General features: G+C 41.5%; 1 protein-coding gene across 2 annotated transcripts in view; it reads right to left on the bottom strand.

The window, feature by feature from the left end:
- EPHA4 (EPH receptor A4) overlaps positions 1–18124 on the bottom strand; it is a 143148-nt gene that overhangs the window by 63234 nt on the left and 61790 nt on the right. For both annotated transcript variants that reach the window (XM_022567790.2, XM_089916327.1), the window contains exon 4: positions 17689–17844. In XM_022567790.2, the coding sequence (XP_022423498.1) occupies positions 17689–17844 (156 nt within the window). The remainder of the gene's footprint in view (positions 1–17688; positions 17845–18124) is intronic.

Raw genomic sequence — 18124 nt, 5'->3', positions numbered from 1 at the left:
TGGAAAAAGAAAGAAACAAACAAAACATACAATCACATCAAGAACTGAAACTAGCCTCTGGAATCTCGTGGAGCTTATATTCTTCTCTGCAGCCACAAGAAGCAAGACAGTCCTGTTTGGCAAAGAAAGCCAAAAACAAATCAAGCCAGCAAAAATCTTTTAAAAGAGCAATATGATAGGGAATTCCCTGGTGGTCCAGTGTTTAGGAGTCCATGCTTCCCCTGCAGCGGGCACATGTTTCGTCCCTGGTCGGGGAATTAAGATCCCACAAGCCGTGCAGCCAAAAAAATTAAAAAAAAAAAGAAAAGAGCAATATGATTGAAGGCTGTATGTGTGAGTGTCATTCTCCTTCCTGAACAAACAAATGTCGCATTGACTGCCACTCTGAGACTTGAAACAACTCTATATCAAATGGGCTCCAAGCCTGACTTTCCATCTGAAGTGGCCAGGCTTTTTTTCTCATAACTTGTCTAGTCTTAATCTAATCATCTGAAAGATGGGTATACGAATGTGTTTCTAATTCCCAGGGCTGTTGCGGGACTCTGGTAAATTAATAGTTATATACCACTTCTGAAGATAAATGATGATTCCTAAGTACAGTGCGTCACCAATATGGAATAAAAATAACTGCACTGTATAGATGCGCCTCGTCAGTCTGACATGGCAGTTGAGAGTTAAGCTGTTTATGGGTAATTAAGTAGCAACTGGTTTAACCTGGTTGCAGAGATGTCGAAGGTACAGTTGTTGAGAAATCTCAACTCCAGGGCAGGGATTGTGCAAAGACTCCTAAGACCCCATGTCCTGTCCTTCAACTGACCAGGGCTGCACCAGGCTCTGCTTATGATACACATTTCCACCGACATCAAAGGTTTCCAAAATATGTCTGGTGGCAGTGGCTGTTTTGAAACAGAACTGATTGCAAACAACATAAATGGTTGGTTTAGAAATAGTAACGATAAATAAGACCACAGACTCACGATGAACCATCTCGATTCTTGCTGTAGATTAGTCTCTATGCCAAGATGTTATGACACAAACTGTCTTCAGGGAGAAGAACCAGGGTGAAACAGAAAAGGGGGAATTTTCCTAGTCTGAGCTGATTCCAAAGGTCTAAAAGATACCTGCTGCACTCTAGGAAAAAGTATTGACTCACTGCAACAATTGGAAGGTTCTCTCTTTTCTTTCCTCTTTCCCAATTTGGTGTTCCAAGAAAAGAGCCAAAGCAAGTTTCAGTGACAATCTGAGGCTTCTTGCTTATTGCTTCTATTCTACTTCTAATATATTTGTAATGACTGCTTTCAGGGAAATGTGTCCATGTTCCCCAGAAAAGGGAGGTTAACCGGAAGCCTGCATGAGGTCAGGAGAAGCTTTACCTAGTCAACCATAACGGAATATACTGTTCCAGACTAGCCATTGCCAGAGAATTGGAAGAGGTAACTTTTACGAATAAGGGGTCATATTCAGTATTTATTACTTAGTTCACAGTGATGAATGGCTAAAGGATTTTGGTAATAATATTGAATAAGGGTAATTCACTCTCCTTTTCTCTTTATACAATTTAATTGAAGCCTTTATTTTTAAATTTTTATTTATTTATTTATTTTTGCAGTACGCGGGCCTCTCACTGTTGTGGCCTCTCCCACAACAGTGATGTGGCCTCTCCCGGAGCACAGGCTCTGGACGCGCAGGCTCCGGGGTCATGGCTCACGGGCCCAGCCGCTCCGCGGCATGTGGGATCTTCCCGGACCGGGGCACGAACCCGTGTCCCCTGCATCGGCAGGCGGACTCTCAACCACTGCACCACCAGGGAAGCCCGAAGCCTTTATCTTAACAAGGTAAGCAGGACCTCCCAATCTCCCTGGGAGACTAATTACCGACAACCTCGCTCTCTTAATGTTAAGACCTGGTCCCCATCCTGAGAACCTTAAAGGAAAGACAGTGCTGTAAAATTTGTGTTAAAGGTAAGGTTGCCCCCACAGAAGTCCTCAGAAAGGAAGCACAAATTTCCTTCTTGTTTAGATTCCAAATTTATATCTATGGTCCTTAGTAGAGTAATGGAAAACAACAGGATTAAGTAAATGTTTTTTTGAATAAATGATTAGAGCTATTTGAAATCACAGACTCCTAGAGCCAGATAAGATGTTAAAGATCATTTGGCTAAATAGTCTTATTTTATAGATGAGGAAATTGAGAGCCAGAAAGCAGAGTTGACAATACTGAAAGTTCACGCAACCTAATTAGTGACAGAGTCCAACTAAAATCCCAAAGTACTAACTCCCACGCTCTGGGGTTATTTCCACATTAAAGGTAAAATAACAACAAAATCAGTAGCTTCAGCCAAAGTTTGAGAGGTAAAGATAGGAAAAGGGAAGGTGTATCTTCAATCCTGTTCAAATTCTGTAGATGTTTCTTTCCATCATAGTGAAACTGATTGCTAGTCTGTCGCTGAAGTTGACCACAGCTTGGTTCATAAAATGGGTCAAGCCACTGGTTCTTATTTTGCTGTGACTTTCAGGGTTAAATAAGAGTGACTCTCAAATCCATTAACCTCCTTGCCAAGGTTCCTAGTCCACTTTCACATGGGAAAATGTGACACAATGAATCAAGCACAGAAGCAAAAAGTCAGTAATTAGTATGTAGGACGGGGCATGGCAGTGTCTAAACAGAGAAGAAATGGAGCAGAAAACTAAATGGTCACAGGACTCAGAGATATAACGCTGCTACGTGAAAAAAAAATACAAAGATGCTGCAGGGTTTCAAAATGGAGGGCTGGCATGAAAACAAGACGCAGTGCGGAATAGCCTTCTTCCTTGGGTCAGTGATTCTTAAAGAATCTACCCTGGGGCAAATGCTCAACGGAAGACAGAAAACTAAGCAAGTTCAAGTTCAATGCTGCCTTCATGAATGGTTTGGTGACTTGTACTGCGTATGTGTTATGTTTTGTTGCCATAAGGAGTGATGGTTACATGGGGGCACAGCAGCAGCTTACATAATTCTCTGACAATTCTCTGACTATAGCCAGAGAACTGAGGTGGGGGGAAGGAATAATAGAAGTGTGCACCTAGTAGATGATTATTTTGGCTTCTGCGTAAACCTGGGAAAGCACACTTGCTTTATAAATTAAAATCACAATGGTGGTTGTACTGAGTTTTTCCTTTTCAAAAAAACTTTGCCAATTAAAAGATGGTAAACACATCAGGTGTGTTTCCATGTATAGGGAAGGGCCATCTCTTCCTCAGAAAAGAAAGTATCCTCTTCTCAAGAAAATGAAAAAAAAAGCATGGCCTTTAATACAGCCAAGTCAATCTGGGCCCAACGGTCATACTTAACAGCAGCATCTTAAAATAATTACCTGTAGAGAGGACTAAAGAGAATAATACAGGCAACATGAGTAACACTGAGTTTTCTCAATAAACACAAGGCATCCAGAAGGGAAAAAACTTAACTCTTTTTTTAAAGTATTGAAACCCAGCAGGACTCTGTAGGGCCTTCCTGGGGACAGATCCCCATGGCCCCTCTCTCTTGTGTGTGGAAAAGCTTTAGCCTCCTAGGCCTTCGCCGAGTTCCAAAGAGCAAATTTAATCAGGGAAGTGAGAACATGCAGAAACAAAGGGAAACAGTCAAGCGAGACAAAATAATAATAGTTTAGCCGTAAAACAAAGTCAAGGACCTTTAATTCCTCCTCAAGGGCTACAGTTAATATCCTGAACCATAACCTTGACTTGTTCTGTAGATACTAAAACCCCCATCAGGTAAAAGAAGCTAATTGCATGCTGACACAAGCACTAGACCCCAGGCCAGTTGGAACCAGAAGGTCCATGACTGAGATTCCCGAAACATCACCCTGTTACCTCATCATCAACCAATCAGAGAATTGAGCACGAGCAGATCACATACCTTGAGACTCTCCCTCACACTGTCTTTAGAAACCCTTCCCTGAAAGTCATCAGAGAGTTCCAGTCTTTTGAGCATTAGCTGTCCATTCTCCTCACTTGGGGCCTGGCAATAAATGCTGTACTTTCCTTCACCACAACCTTGTGTCAGTAGATTGGTTTTGCCGCAGGTCAGGTGAGCAGGCCCAAGCTTGGTTCGGTAATAGCATCGTATCTAGATACTTAGGAACAATTAAATTTCTGACAAATGCTTGCCTTTCTCGTCAGAAATATGCCCACCTCTAAATGTCTCCAATTTCCAATGTGAGATTTATAACTAATAGGGATAATCGTACCATTTAATTTTCTAGTCTCCATATTGACATCGTATGTACCAAGCATACACCAACATCAGGTAGCTGCAGGTCACTGTGAATTATAGGGTTTTATGTCTTCCCAAACTGCCCACTACTAGCCTCAATGTAGGACTGGCAGTAATCCTGCTTATGAGATTATTCCATATTTCAGGGCATTATTTCTATTTCCTACTCTGTTTGGAACATGTAAAGGGGTCTTGCTAATCAGACACCCAGTACATATCTGTTTCTATCACAGTCTGTGTGCTCCTCAAGAGAAGAATTGATGTCTTCCTCATTTCCCAGTATCTCCTATGATTCCTAGTTCAGAGCAAGCTCAATAAACTTTTGAGGAGCCATGAATGACTGGATGGAAAACTAACATGGTCCTCTAATGCATCTTCTGCCCTTCTACCTACAATGTTATTTTAAGCCTGTGAATTAATACAAGCTTCTCTGAGATAAGGCTGTACTAGCCAGCTTTTCACATACTGATTCATTACCATTAAGCCCTGTAAAGGAGTATCTCAGAGTAGCTAGTTTAATTCAAGTTCTTCTTTTCTACATTTTAAAAATACTTTGGAACAAGTAGGGAGGGCTATGTATCATATAGAGGTGGTTTCTTCTGTTAGGAGGGACTGTGGAATCATTCAATTACTCAACAAATATTTATTGTGTCCAGTATTTGTCACCTGCTCTAGAGGAGGGAGGAAAAAGAAATATTCTGATTCATTTTGATGCTCTCCTGGATAGTTGAAGGAAGGGGCAGGAAATCAAAGGGGGAAGGAAGAGACTAAAGGAAGTTAAATATGGACCATGTGAGCATCAGGAGGACGGAAGGGCAAGTACTCTTTCCTCTCTTGTTTTTCTAGCTCCACAACCAGCCAGTATGGCTGGAAATTCAGAATGTGGGCTCTATCAATTGAAGTTTTGTTAATTTGGGATTGGTTATTATGACTTTTCTTCCTCCATCTTGACTTCAGGGGATGATTTCTTCAGGCATGAAGCTCTGGGAAACTTTATCTCTGAAGACAGTTAATTTTAACGGTTTCATGGGCCTTTTCCTTATTAGCCTTTATAGAAGTATGGTTTTTCTTTTAATTTTACTTTTATGAGCAAAATTAAGACATTTTAAAATACAAATCAATCAAATACTGAAGTATATTTAAGGGGATAATAAATATCCTTCCTTTACATTTTTGGTTTTATTTGTAAAACCTGCTTGATATTCACATAGAAGCCTAAGGTTGTCTCTTCCTGCATCAAAGAATGGGGCTAGCGTGCTAAACTGTTTTAAAGTTCTCATGTTTAGAATGCCTTTCACATTTTTAACATAATTTAGTGGCATGGGTAATAGCTTAACTACTAGAACAAGAAGTCAAAGGCAATAACCCTTAACTTACTAACCCTTTAGAACAACATTCAACAAACCTCTGTAAAGGGTCAGATAGTCAATATTTTAGCCTTTATGGGCTATATGGTCTCTCTAGCAACTGTCCAGCTCTGCACGGTACCTTGAAAGCAATCACAGACAATACCTAAACAAATGCGTATGACTGTGTCCCAAGAAAATTTTATTTGCAAAAACAAGGGCAGCTGAATTTGACCCTCAGACCATAGTTTCCCAAGCCCTGCTACAGGGACTTTGATAGGAGCGAAGCACTCTCTTCCCATAAAGATGATGACTCGTAATTTTGCACATAATTCTAGGGACTTCAAGCATACTCTGAACTAATCTAGGGAGATCACACCCCTGATTTACACACTTATACAGGTCAGGTAACAACTCTGGCTTCTGAAGTCCAAGTTACACCTACTTTCTTTGATTAAGCAAGGAATAAAATACAGAAAATATTATGGCCTATGTTTTGGGTTTCTCATTGCTCTGACAGAAATGGCCTCTGCATTTCTTGCCACCGTGGATAAATTTAATGAACATCCATTTGCTTCACGGGTGTGAAAGACTTTCTGTATCGCACAGCAAGTACTGGTGGAAGGTGCTACAATGGGTAATTATTATTTTCTAGTGGGATGTCAACTTGCATTCAGTTGACAGGAGTTTGACAGTATGAAGTCCCCAAGAAACTGTAGCCAAATTACAGCAGAAGCAAAGGACTATCGCATCATATCCTGTTACATCATAAAAGAAATCTTGATCTTCCTTAACCTATCATGTGTTTTCCTCTGGGAAAAGACAAGCTTTCAGAAATGAAGCACACACTATCTAGAGAAATTAAATGAATGTGACATTTAACAAGGGCAATATTCCAAGCATCAAAGAAAATTCCAGTAATTCCACAAATCATAATTCTTCCCTCCCATGTATTAGACTAAAGTGTAATTCCTGAGTAATTTAGAAAACATACTTGATGGCTTATTGCCAGGATTTAAAGTAGCCCATTTAGGACAACCTGATGTTTTACAAATACACATGAAATCTGTAGGAGGCTTAATAAAATGGTTCAAAAAGGATCAGCCAACAGTAAATCCAAAGTCAAAAATACCTCCATTGTGAACTTGGGTGTTTGTTATAAACCACCCCATGGAAAGTCTAGGTCAGGATAATTGCACCTTATGTACCCCATTCCAAAGTCACAAGTCAGGTAAAATTCACTTCTTTATTCTTAGAGCAAGTAACTGAAACTTCAGCAAATGATGGAAACCCACTTTGAGAAATGCATTTAAAAGTAGGTTCTGCCAAAGGGTTTAAATCTATATGGACACAAGGTGAAATGTGCCACATAAACCTGAAATTTCTGTTACTTACAACAACTGAAGTGCCAGCAGACTCCAGGACCAAAGGGTAAAAATAAGTCAAGTTTAAAACTCACATTGTCAGTAAAACTTTAATCCTGCAACTCAAATTCTTTAGACTTGGTAGTTGTGCCTGGAATTGTCCCCTGGCTTCTTCAAGAGCAACCCCCTCCCCGCCTCCCCTGCCCCCTGGGGGGGTGTCTCAGCTCAAATCTCACCTGACCACTCTCAGCGAAGTGAAATTCTTCCCTTTCCTCTATTTTAACCCTGTCTCATGATCTTTGTTTCTTCTTTCTTGTGAGAATTTTACATTATCTTGTTTATCATTCCCATTAAAACAGAAGCTCTATGAGAACAGGAATCTTTTCTCTGGTTTATGAGCATCTTCCAGCCCTTAGAAAAATGCCAAAGGTGTAGTAGATGTTTACTAAATGTCTGCTGAACAAGTGAATGAAGGATGATTCTTTAAGCCCAGCCCAGCTCACCCCTCAGAAGCGTCACAGCCACAGCACTTCGGTATATCACATCGCAAAAGGCAAAGGTGATGGGGGAGGAAAAAACGGCAATTACATGCTAAAAGCTTTAAAAAAAAAAGTCTGCAACCAGGGCTAGGAGATAGCTGCTAGGAAACCAAAGTAGCCAGGCTCAAGTATAAAGCAGCTTCCAAAGCTATCACACACTTTTAATACTTAGCTGATTTTTAATCACCATTTTAAAATTCAATGCCTGTGCCATGAAATTAATTCTGGATATGGAAGAAACATTCCCCCAGAGCATGGGCAGAAACATAATTCTTAAATGATCAATTTCTTGAAGCGCTACTGTCATGCTACTAAAATGCCGAGGCAACCAGGACAAGACAGAGCTTCCGAGGAAGAGGCACCGCGGGTCTTGAGTTCCATTTCGTAAGGCTTCATTAATCATGTACAACTTTTGGACTGTCAATAATACTTCAGTGCCTTAGCTGTAAAACCGTCTAACCCTTCAGATAAGCCTTTGTTAATCTCTCTCCAGCTGAAAGGCAGGTTATAAGGCAGAATAAACAGTTGGGGTGTGTAAGTTTTGACTCTGAAACCGAGCCCATGCAACCCCCCTGACAGTTATATACGTGTCACTACTAATTGCCTTCTCTCAGACTTTGCTGCTGTGGGTGAGTTTACACGAAGACTGCTGCTGGGACACCTCTTCCAAGATGTATGCACAGCGCATAACCTTTTATAGCGGCAGTTTATGTGTTTAACAACGAATAGAGTCACAGCAGAACTGCCCATTATTAAAAAACAGAACCCTTCCAACACATCAATCACTTATTACTGTCACGAAAAATTCTTGGTTTCCTGTAGAGGTAACTCCTTGCTGAAAGTTTGCTACCACCTATTTTTTCGGTATATCTTATTTTTCCTATTCTACACCCAGGAACCATCTGTCTTTTCTTTACTAGGTTAATTGCAGTTGGAGTTTCTTTATTTTAAGATGACTAGCTTATGGCTGAAGTGCTTTATACAGTTAACTCTCAGTTATCCGTGAAGAAGTTACAATATGAAAGACCACGAAAAGTAATTTTTTAAAGAAATTTCTAAGTATTTTGCTTTAGAATTAGCTAGCCTGTGAATTCATCTCTTGCAAAGTCCTTTTTCATCCTTTATCCCATTTAAGCCCCAGTATTTGTTACCCCAAGCAATCTGATGACCCAAAACTAAGATATGAAAAGTGAAGCAACTCACCCAAATTCACACAGCCGATATGTGCGAAGATAGGATCAGAAAGCCTGATTCAAAGGCTAAAACGACCCCCTTCCCAGAGATACGGACAATTCAAAGGAAAAATGAAGCATATCTACGAATTCTTTGTGGACCCAGCTGGAGTGTTCTCACATTTCTCCTGGCTGCCCTGCCCTTCAGGCTGAAGTTCGCTGGCATTACCTCCCCGATGGTGCTCTGTCCTCTCTGCCTGGTTCCTACATTCCACTCAAGAGTAGGAGTTTTTGTTAAAGATGCTTTCCTGGGTGGAAGGTCACGGGAGGGTGGGGGGCAATTCTATCTATGCAACAGGGCTCTCCCCTCAGTCCATCTTCTGCCGAGCTGTAGACGGCATGTAGAGCAAGAGTCAGCTATGACAGGAAAATCAAAATGCTGATAGCAGAGAAGGCATCCACTTCTCACCCCAGGGGATCTCAGGAAAGTGTCTAACTGACCTTGTTTCACAGAAGCATGCTGCGCACAGCCACTGTAGGACTTCCATGAGTTGTGTCAAAAGTGCTATCTAGAGATGATGGGGCTCGGGTGATAACAAGCCATTCTTAATTATTCATGGTGGTGGAAAAATTGTAATAACCTGGCTAAATGACGCTGGCAGAAGAGTCAAGTCTTTCACTTGGGCACACATTCGTGTTCCTCAAACATATGCATTTTTCGGCTGAATCCACATTGTACTATTAATCCCGATAAAATGTCCACATTGGACTGCTTATCTATATAAAGCTAGAATAAGGTTGGAGGATAATGCTGAGGCTAAAGTAGCATTTTTGAAAAATAACTCAACGAGCTGATATCTGATCTTTATTGAATACCTTAGAACTTTTAAAATTTTACCAAACGGCAAGTGATCAGCCTGGGGTCTGTCTAGTGCTTTCCATTAAGCACACTTGATGCTTTTTTCCCCTTATATCCTTAATTGTCTTTAGACAAGAATCATGCACTTGGGTTCTTTAGAGGTAATTGTTTCTATTCACAGTCAAAAGGCTGAAAGATAACTTAAAAGGAAGAAACAAGGATGTGGTTTGCTCACTAACTGATGTCAGACCTTGAACTAGAGATCTAACTAAAGATGCAGCCTAAAAATGGAATGGGTGGAAGGCTGCATCTGAATCATGAAAATGGCTTTGGTTGTTTTGATCAGTTTTCATGGTCCAGAGGACAGGCACACTTGGTGGCCTATCAGCTGGCTTAACAGGCAGTGGGACCGTATGTTCTGCCTTAAAAACTACGTCACAGGATCTGGAAAAGGGGGAGTTGGTGTCTTAATTGACTTTTTGTCCTATGGAATGCAGTATGAAACTACACTCTAATATTGCAAATTTTATAAATCACATGAAATAACCAAACCTTAGATTCAAGAATTTTCATAAAAGTATGTTCTCAAAAAAGGATTGATAACATCGACAATAAAATGTGAAGCGGTTAGGGATCAACCAATGGATCTTCTGAAACACTTTCGTGAACAAAACTTTAGGAATCTTTGGCCTTTATTCTCACTCTTCCACTAACTAGTCTGTCACCAGAGTCAATTACACTCTCATTGATCAATTGCACAGAACGTCCTTCCTTCCATCATTATATTATTAGTTACTTGCAGTTCCAAAGCAAAAAGAAATATGCTTTTGGGTGGGGAAGAAACGTAGTGTACTTGAAACCGATAGCTACCTTTTATCCTGTGGTTTATAACATCAAAGTCTCCTGTTAGACATCCCTTCCAAAATCCCTTAGCTGGGCTGTTGAGCATGTAAGTCTTTGGGGCAGAGATGAACTTCAGTGGAACTTTCAAGGGCTTGTTGGAAAATGGATATGAGATGAACATCAGTGGAACCTTCAAGGGCTTGTTGGAAAATGGATATGAGATGAACTTCAGTGGAACCTTCAAGGGCTTGTTGGAAAATGGATATGAGATTTCCAAAATTAAGCACTTAAAAAATGAAAAAAGGTCTTTCCTGGTGTCACAGTGGTTGAGAGTCCGCCTGCCAATGCAGGGGACGCGGGTTCGTGCCCCGGTCCGGGAGGATCCCACATGCCGCGGAGCGGCTGGGCCCGTGAGCCATGGCCGCTGAGCCTGCACGTCCGGAGCCTGTGCTCCGCAACGGGGAGAGGCCACAACAGTGAGAGGCCTGCGTACCGCGAAAAAAAAAAAAAAAAGAAAAAGAAAAAAGTCTCTCTCTTCTCCTGACCTTGGAAACAAGTAAGAACGATGTTATTTTAATTTGCATTCAAATGTTAACAGCCCAGTCACACAGCACCACTGGGATCCACATTGGGTTTCCACTGAAGATTGCTCATCATTTCATTATGGTTCATTATGTGGATAACTGTCAGAAAGCATTAGAAGGGAGGGCTTTGAGTAATAGAACTGAAATGGTAATTTTAAAACAATACATTTTCTAGAGGAAATACAGTGGTGCGATAAATTCAATTAGAAAAGGCAAATGTAAAGACAAAGTAAGTGATGCTTTGCTGTTTGGAGCTAGGCTGTTTCAATTTCTTGATAACCTAAACCTGCAGAAATCTTTCCTCAAATCAGGACCTTTCGTCACAGATCTTGGTAAATTTGCCCTCATTAGCACTGAGCTCCTCCAGTACAAATTGTCTTAAAAGCTGCAATTTTGGAATATTTTAGGCCACATCTAAGTATCAATCAATCATTCTTTGTTTGTTTGGCATAGCTGACTGAATTATTCAAGGCCGTTTACTTACAGACAGATTCGTGAAGGCCCTTCAAGTTGGCAATCTAAAATAATAATCTCTTATTTACAGAGTGCCCCCAATCATGAGGCTCTAATAAGTTTCATCAAACAAGTTAAACAAAGAGGACCCAACAGCACAAGGACAGATTTCCAATTGAAAAGTACAGAGCACCGTAATGGTGCTCAGAAGTAGAAGAGGCAAAATAACAAATCAGTTATTTCTTTCCAGATATACAAAGCCAATTTGCTTTTTCACAAGGCATTTTTTCCAGTACATTTTGAAACACCATGAAGGATTGGAAAGTTACCTTAAATGTAATACTGGTTCTTTCTTCCAAAGGGGGAAAAGAACACCGACTAGAATCATTGAACGAGCAACTGAATGACTAAGGCATCAAGGTCTCCCAGCACTGCTGATCACTAGACTACGTTCCCCGACTACAAGGAAAGGGAAAGGGAAAGGGAAAGAGATCTGGAGGAGAAGCGTTGGTGATCATCAGAGTTAAAGGACATTGATTTCATTGATAAAAATCACACTGACTGGTCGGAATGGCCATCACTAAAATGTCTACAAATAATAAATGCTGGAGCGGGTGTGGCAAAAAAAGAACCCTCCTACACTGTTGGGGGAAATGTAAATTGGTGAAGCCACTACGGAGAACAGTATGGGGGCTCCTTACAAAACTAAAAATAGAGTTCCTGTATGATGCAGCAATCCCACTCCTGGGCATATATCCAGAAAGGACAAAATCTCTAAGTCATAAAGATATGTGCTCCCCACGTTCACAGCAGCACTATTCACAGTAGCCAAGATATGGAAGCAACATAAATGTCCATCCATAGAGGAATGGATAAAGAAGATGTGGTACATATATTCAGTGGAATATTACTCAGCCATAAAAAAGACTGAAATGCTATTTGTAGCAACATGGATGGACCTAGAGATTATCATACTAAGTGAAGTAAGTCAGAGAAAGACAAACATCATGTAATATCACTTATATGTGGAATCTTAAAAAAATGATACAAATGAACTTATTTACAACACAGAAATAGACTCACAGACATAGAAAACAAACTTATGTTTACCAAAGGGCAAAGGAGGGAAGAGGGATAAATTGGGAATTTGGGATTAACAGATACACACTACTATACATAAAATAGATAAACAACAGGGACCTACTGTATAGCACAGGAAACTATATTCAATATCTCGTAATAACCTCTAACGGAAAAGAATCTGAAAAGGAATACACACACACACACACACACACACACACAAATATATATATAACTGAATCACTTTGCTGCACACCTAAAACACTGTAAATCAACTATACTCCATTTTTTAAAAATCACATTGAAATTTCTTCTAAGAAACGGTTCATGAAAGCAAAATCCCTTCATCAGCTTAGATGGCATCCTTATATGTATGGAGGCCTGCGTGTCTGCCTTGCTGGCAACGTCTCCAAAAACCCTGTTGACTTTCTTGACTGATGTCTGTGCCTAAAGGGAACACTGACATTTCCACTCTTTGGCTGTAACCTAGTAACATAGTAGAGACTCCACAGTGCCTGTGTTTGATTATGCAACTCCAAACCAGGTTGGATTTTCTTCATCTGGGAGACAAATGAAGTACTCGATTTCCATTAAGGGAGAATGTTCAGAACCCTTGAAATCTCTCTCTAGAGTCATCAATGAGCTGAAGAAATGGCCTGGAAGTGACAAGGACAGAAGAGAGGGTCTCCTATCACATGCGATCCATCAGGGAGGCTCTAAATTCCTACTGGCTAAAGGTGGTCCACAGACCAGCAGCATCTGGGGACTTGTTAAAAATGCAGAATGTCAAGCCTGACATCTCCTACCAATCCCTAGGTGTCTTTCGCGTGATTCTACGCACATTCACGTTTAAGAAGCATTGTTCTTACAGATTATTTTCTTGAAAATGTTCACATGATGCCTCCATTGAAAACTGCCTATCTTACGCACAGCCATTTATGCTAACCTAACCTAACCAGAAGCTCCATCCAAAGTCCTCCTAGAGATAAAGTTTATTCTCCATTAAATTCTCTGAAGTTCTCCAGCAATGTCGACGGTGTGAAGAACTTCTTAGGTGTTTCCTTCTAAATTAGCCAATGCTGCTTGTATTCTGGGTCTAATCGTTCTCCAAGTGAACAAAAACCTGATTTTACAAGCCAGTGGAGCAGAGTCTCTCTTTGGCCAGAAGAATGAGTCTCAGAGAGTGTGTTTTATTTCTTCATTAGTGTGCCGTCACAGTGAGCGATCACTAAACTCAGGGCTGCATAAGAATGTTGGGGTTAAAGACAGCATAATGAACAAAGAAGTCCCTGATTATCATGGCTGTCAGCACAAGGGGATTGGGTTTGTCACCTGGCTTAACCAACTGGGAAGAACTGATTAGAGGCTGGAATCACTTTGAAAGGATCCCTGATGTTTATGTTCCTTTCCATCCCCACATCTTGTCAGGAGAAGCCGATAAAGCTGGGGGTGGGGCGAGGGGGAAGGGCTTCATTTTCTGGGTTATTTGATCAAGGGGTTCGCTGAGAAACTCCCACTGTCTTCTCTATTGAAAAATCTACCACCGCACTGCCCAATGGAACTTTCTGTGATCATAGAAATATTCTATAGCAGTGCTGTTCAGTATGGTCACCACTAGCCACATGTGGCTATTGAGCCCTGAAATGTGGCCATTAAAACAGTCACGTGTGCCTCGTGGCTACCGTCTTGGACAATGCAGGTCCACTGTATTCACCAGGATGGAAGAAATCTAGAAGGAGGGCCGTAGACTAGAATAGATTCTAATTCTTCTGTTTAATTTACTAGTCTATCTGTTAGCAAAATATGGTCACCTCCCAGATTACCCCTATCTCAAAGAGGTCTTAAAGAGTCTTGTGTAGTTAATATTTATTAAATTAAAAAATAAAACTTAAAAATTCAACTCTGTAGAGAAGTGGTCTCAACCTTGTCTGTACAGTAGAATTATGGGGGCAACTTTTGAAAATACTGATGCCTCAGTCCTACCCCCAGAGCTTCTGGAGTACAGTACAGACATTGGTAATTTAATCATGTAGTCAAGTGAGACAATCCCTTTAGAGGGGCAGTGAGATGCACTGGCTGTCTGCTGTGGAGGTCATTTGGGGAAGGAAGTGACCAGCTGGGGATAAAAGAAGAGAACAAACATTCGTTATATCCCTACCATGTGCCAGACCTTTGCAAATATCTTCTTGTTTAATTCTTCTTCTTCTTTTTTTTTAAAATATTTATTTATTTATTTGGCTGCTCTGGGTCTTAGTTGCAGCACGCAGGATCTTCACTGCCACGTGTGGGATCTTTAATTGAGGCATGTGGGCTCTTTTAGTTGCAGCATGCAGGATCTAGTTCCCTGACCAGGGATCGAACCCAGACCTCCTGCACTGGGAGCACGGAGCCTTAACCACTGGACCACCAGGGAAGTCCCTTCTTGTTTAATTCTTAAAACCACCTCACAGGTAGATAGTGAGAATCCCGTTTTATAGGTCAGTAAACTGAGGCTTGGAGAGATTAAATAGCCTCTCAAGTGTGTGGTATTAACATCAGCACTGTGTTTCCTCTTAACTCAGAGTCGGAGAGATACAATAAATGCAATGATCTTGTTAGGAGAGTGTTAAGGATCACATATTGCTTTGGTATTTTCATGGGTCTCTTATCAATGACACAAAAAGCCACCTCTCTTACATTGTTGAAAACAATCTCTGAAAAATGCAAAAGTTACTTTCATGTTAAACTTTCAGGTCTAACCACAGGCTAAAATCAATATTTTCTTTCTCTCATTTGCGTAGTCAGGGTAAAGCTAATAATTTACTCCTACAGAAACATACAACTCCAAGGGTTCAGAAACCACTTTTACACATATGGTAAACATACCAGTAACTCAGGCATGTGGCAACCTTTGGGGTCTCCCTAAGCTCCCACATAGCAAGCTGCAAGAATTAAGTGATTGGCCCATGGCCCCCTAGAGTGCTAGATAACAGATCAGAATCATAAGACTAAAAATACCTGGGAGAAAAAGCCAGGTTGTCTTGCCATCAGAGGTGAATTTTATGAGGTTCACAATCAAGCCCCAGCCTAGAGAAGACTTATCTGTGTGGAATGTAGGTGCTGGACTGCATGATGCAAATTGAGGGCAATTATCACACTGTCGTCCCACTATATTTCCCTTTGAGCTTGCTATTATGCCCTAAAATCTCAACTGGAGAAATGTTGGCAGTGGGTGTGGACAGAATAGGAGAGTTTATTATTAAACTAATTGCACACAATGGAACATAAGAGAAGAATATTTAGATCGGAAAAGAAACAGGCTGGGCTTGAGCATATCAAATATACGTGGCATCCAGAGAAAGTACTTAGTCTATGGAAGGAACAGAAAAAGAAGATGAGGAAATCTTCGTCCAGTTATGTTTACAACTAAGCCTGGCCCTAATATACTCCTTCCCTCTGAAAATTTGTGCATGAGCTAAGGAAGAGGGCAGGAGTGCCTCCCAATAAACAGAAACTGTGTGAGTCTTCTGGTCTTGCAGCACCATCATCAAGCTGGAGCGTAGTCCTGGTCACGACCCCTAACATCTCTGAGCTAGCAGTTACCTCATCTCTAAAATAAAGATAATGTCTATCTCGTAGATTGTTATCATATGAGCCCTATGATAAAGTTAATCAAAAGTGCCTAATGCATTACCTGGGTATAATGATAAAATGGTTGTTGTAGTTATTATGACAATAATTATTATCCTCTCTGGTTATGAAATGAACTCCGGAGGGTACAGCAATTTCAGTACAAATTTGGGATGGCCCTGAAGTTTCTCCGCTCACTCCTTTTTTTTGTTGTTGTTTTGCTTTTTGTTTTTGTTTTGTTTTTGTTTTTGCAGTACGCGGGCCTCTCACTGTTGTGGCCTCTCCCGTTGCGGAGCCTGTGCTCCGGATGCGCAGGCTCAGCAGCCATGGCTCACGGGCCCAGCCGCTCCGCGGCACGTGGGATCTTCCCAGACCGGGGCACGAACCCGCGTCCCCTGCATCGGCAGGCGGACTCTCAACCACTGCGCCACCAGGGAAGCCCTCTCCGCTCACTCCTTTTAAAGGTGGTCTTTGACTGGGCTAGACAATGGCCCCCCAGCTGACCCAACTGACTCCAAACCAGAAAAACAACCTGCTATCTGCAGTGATGTTTACAGGCCAGCCAAGATGGAATGTACGGTAGTTAAGGAACAAAATAATGCAAGTCCTAATGACAGTAAAAGCTAACATCTGTCAAGTAGCATGATTTTATGCATTTTACATAGTATGTAAATAACATGTGTACTGAGTAACAACAGCCATGAGGGAGGTGCTATTATCAGACCATTCTACAGATGAGGAGGCTGAAAATTAAAAGGCTAAATAGTCATTTGGGCACTAAATGGTGGGCTGCGAGAAAAAGCCAAAACCCGTGGAAAGCCCCTGTGCCTGGCCGCTCAGCTCTGTCCCTCCAAACACAGTCTCAGTCAATGAGAATACAGGGGTGGAACACCCGGGCCCACCACTCCTTGCTCTGGTCAAGGTCATAGCCACTGCAGGGTCTATGAATCCCAGAGTATGCATGAAAGGAATGTCAACCCCCGGAAACACTGTCCATGTAAAGTGTGAGAAAGGAGTTCTTTATTCCCCTGCATACCGAGGTGCCAACCCCATCCATTCCTTAACCCAGCATGTGTTCAGTGCCTATCATTAAACAAGCATTTATTAGGATCCGGGTCTAAATGTTATGAACACAAAACTCTGAGGAAAGAAGGAAGAAGGGTAATGACATTGCAAGCTATGACATCTGTGCACAGAACTGAAACCACTTGCCCACATGTGATCCCATCCTATACCTGTTTCCCTTGCAGCTGTCACTCTTCCCCAGGAGTCCTAGATGAAACGGTAAAGCCGTTTATAAATTCCAGTCTCAGCTCTAATTACACTGTGTCAGACAACCCCTGAATGTTCAATCTCTGCTCCACCAAGTCATCTGCTGGCAGCTGTGCATCTTGAAGGCGACAAACTCAGTGAGAAAGAGCCTTTCTTTTCCTAAGGATTGCCCCTGCTCTGACTGAGAAAAGATGCATGTTTCATTTCATTTGCCCCCTGCATGGTTATCCTGGGAGAAGGCCTAGCAGTGCCCTGCTAGGTGGAAATGAAAGCTGTTGGCATCTAAGAAACGGGAGATGAGCGTACAACTTACGGGTGCAGGGCATGGAGGCAGCATCGCTGTCGGCTCTGAAAAAGCCTCGGTCACAGGTGCACGATGTGGCCCCTTCCCAGACAGAATAGCTGTGTGGTGGACACTTGGCACAGCTGGCATCCGTGGACAGGGCCTTGTAATATCCAATTTTGCAAGCTAAAGGAAAGCAGAAAAAAAATCAACATAAACCCCTGATAACATAGCAAAGCGAAATGTTACCTCCTTGATTCAGAAGAAAGAGACATTTTTGCTAATCACTAGTGAGCATCTGGCTTGAGATGCAGGTAAAACAACTCAAAACATTTGTTGATAACAGTCACTCTTTAAGAGCCATTAACATTACGGTCAGGTGGCAAAGCCCTGTGGAAAAAAATTTCTTAAAACCAGTTGTGTCAATAAAAGCACAGCTAAAGTTTACCCAGCGCTTCCTACATGC

This window comes from Delphinapterus leucas, chromosome 8 (genome assembly GCF_059928025.1).
Source record: "Delphinapterus leucas isolate spDelLeu-1000000601 "Yukka" chromosome 8, BTC_Dleu_Yukka2, whole genome shotgun sequence".
NCBI classification, from domain to species: Eukaryota; Metazoa; Chordata; class Mammalia; order Artiodactyla; family Monodontidae; genus Delphinapterus; species Delphinapterus leucas.
Note: the sequence above shows the minus strand (reverse complement) of the source record. Positions and strands in the feature narration are given on the sequence as shown.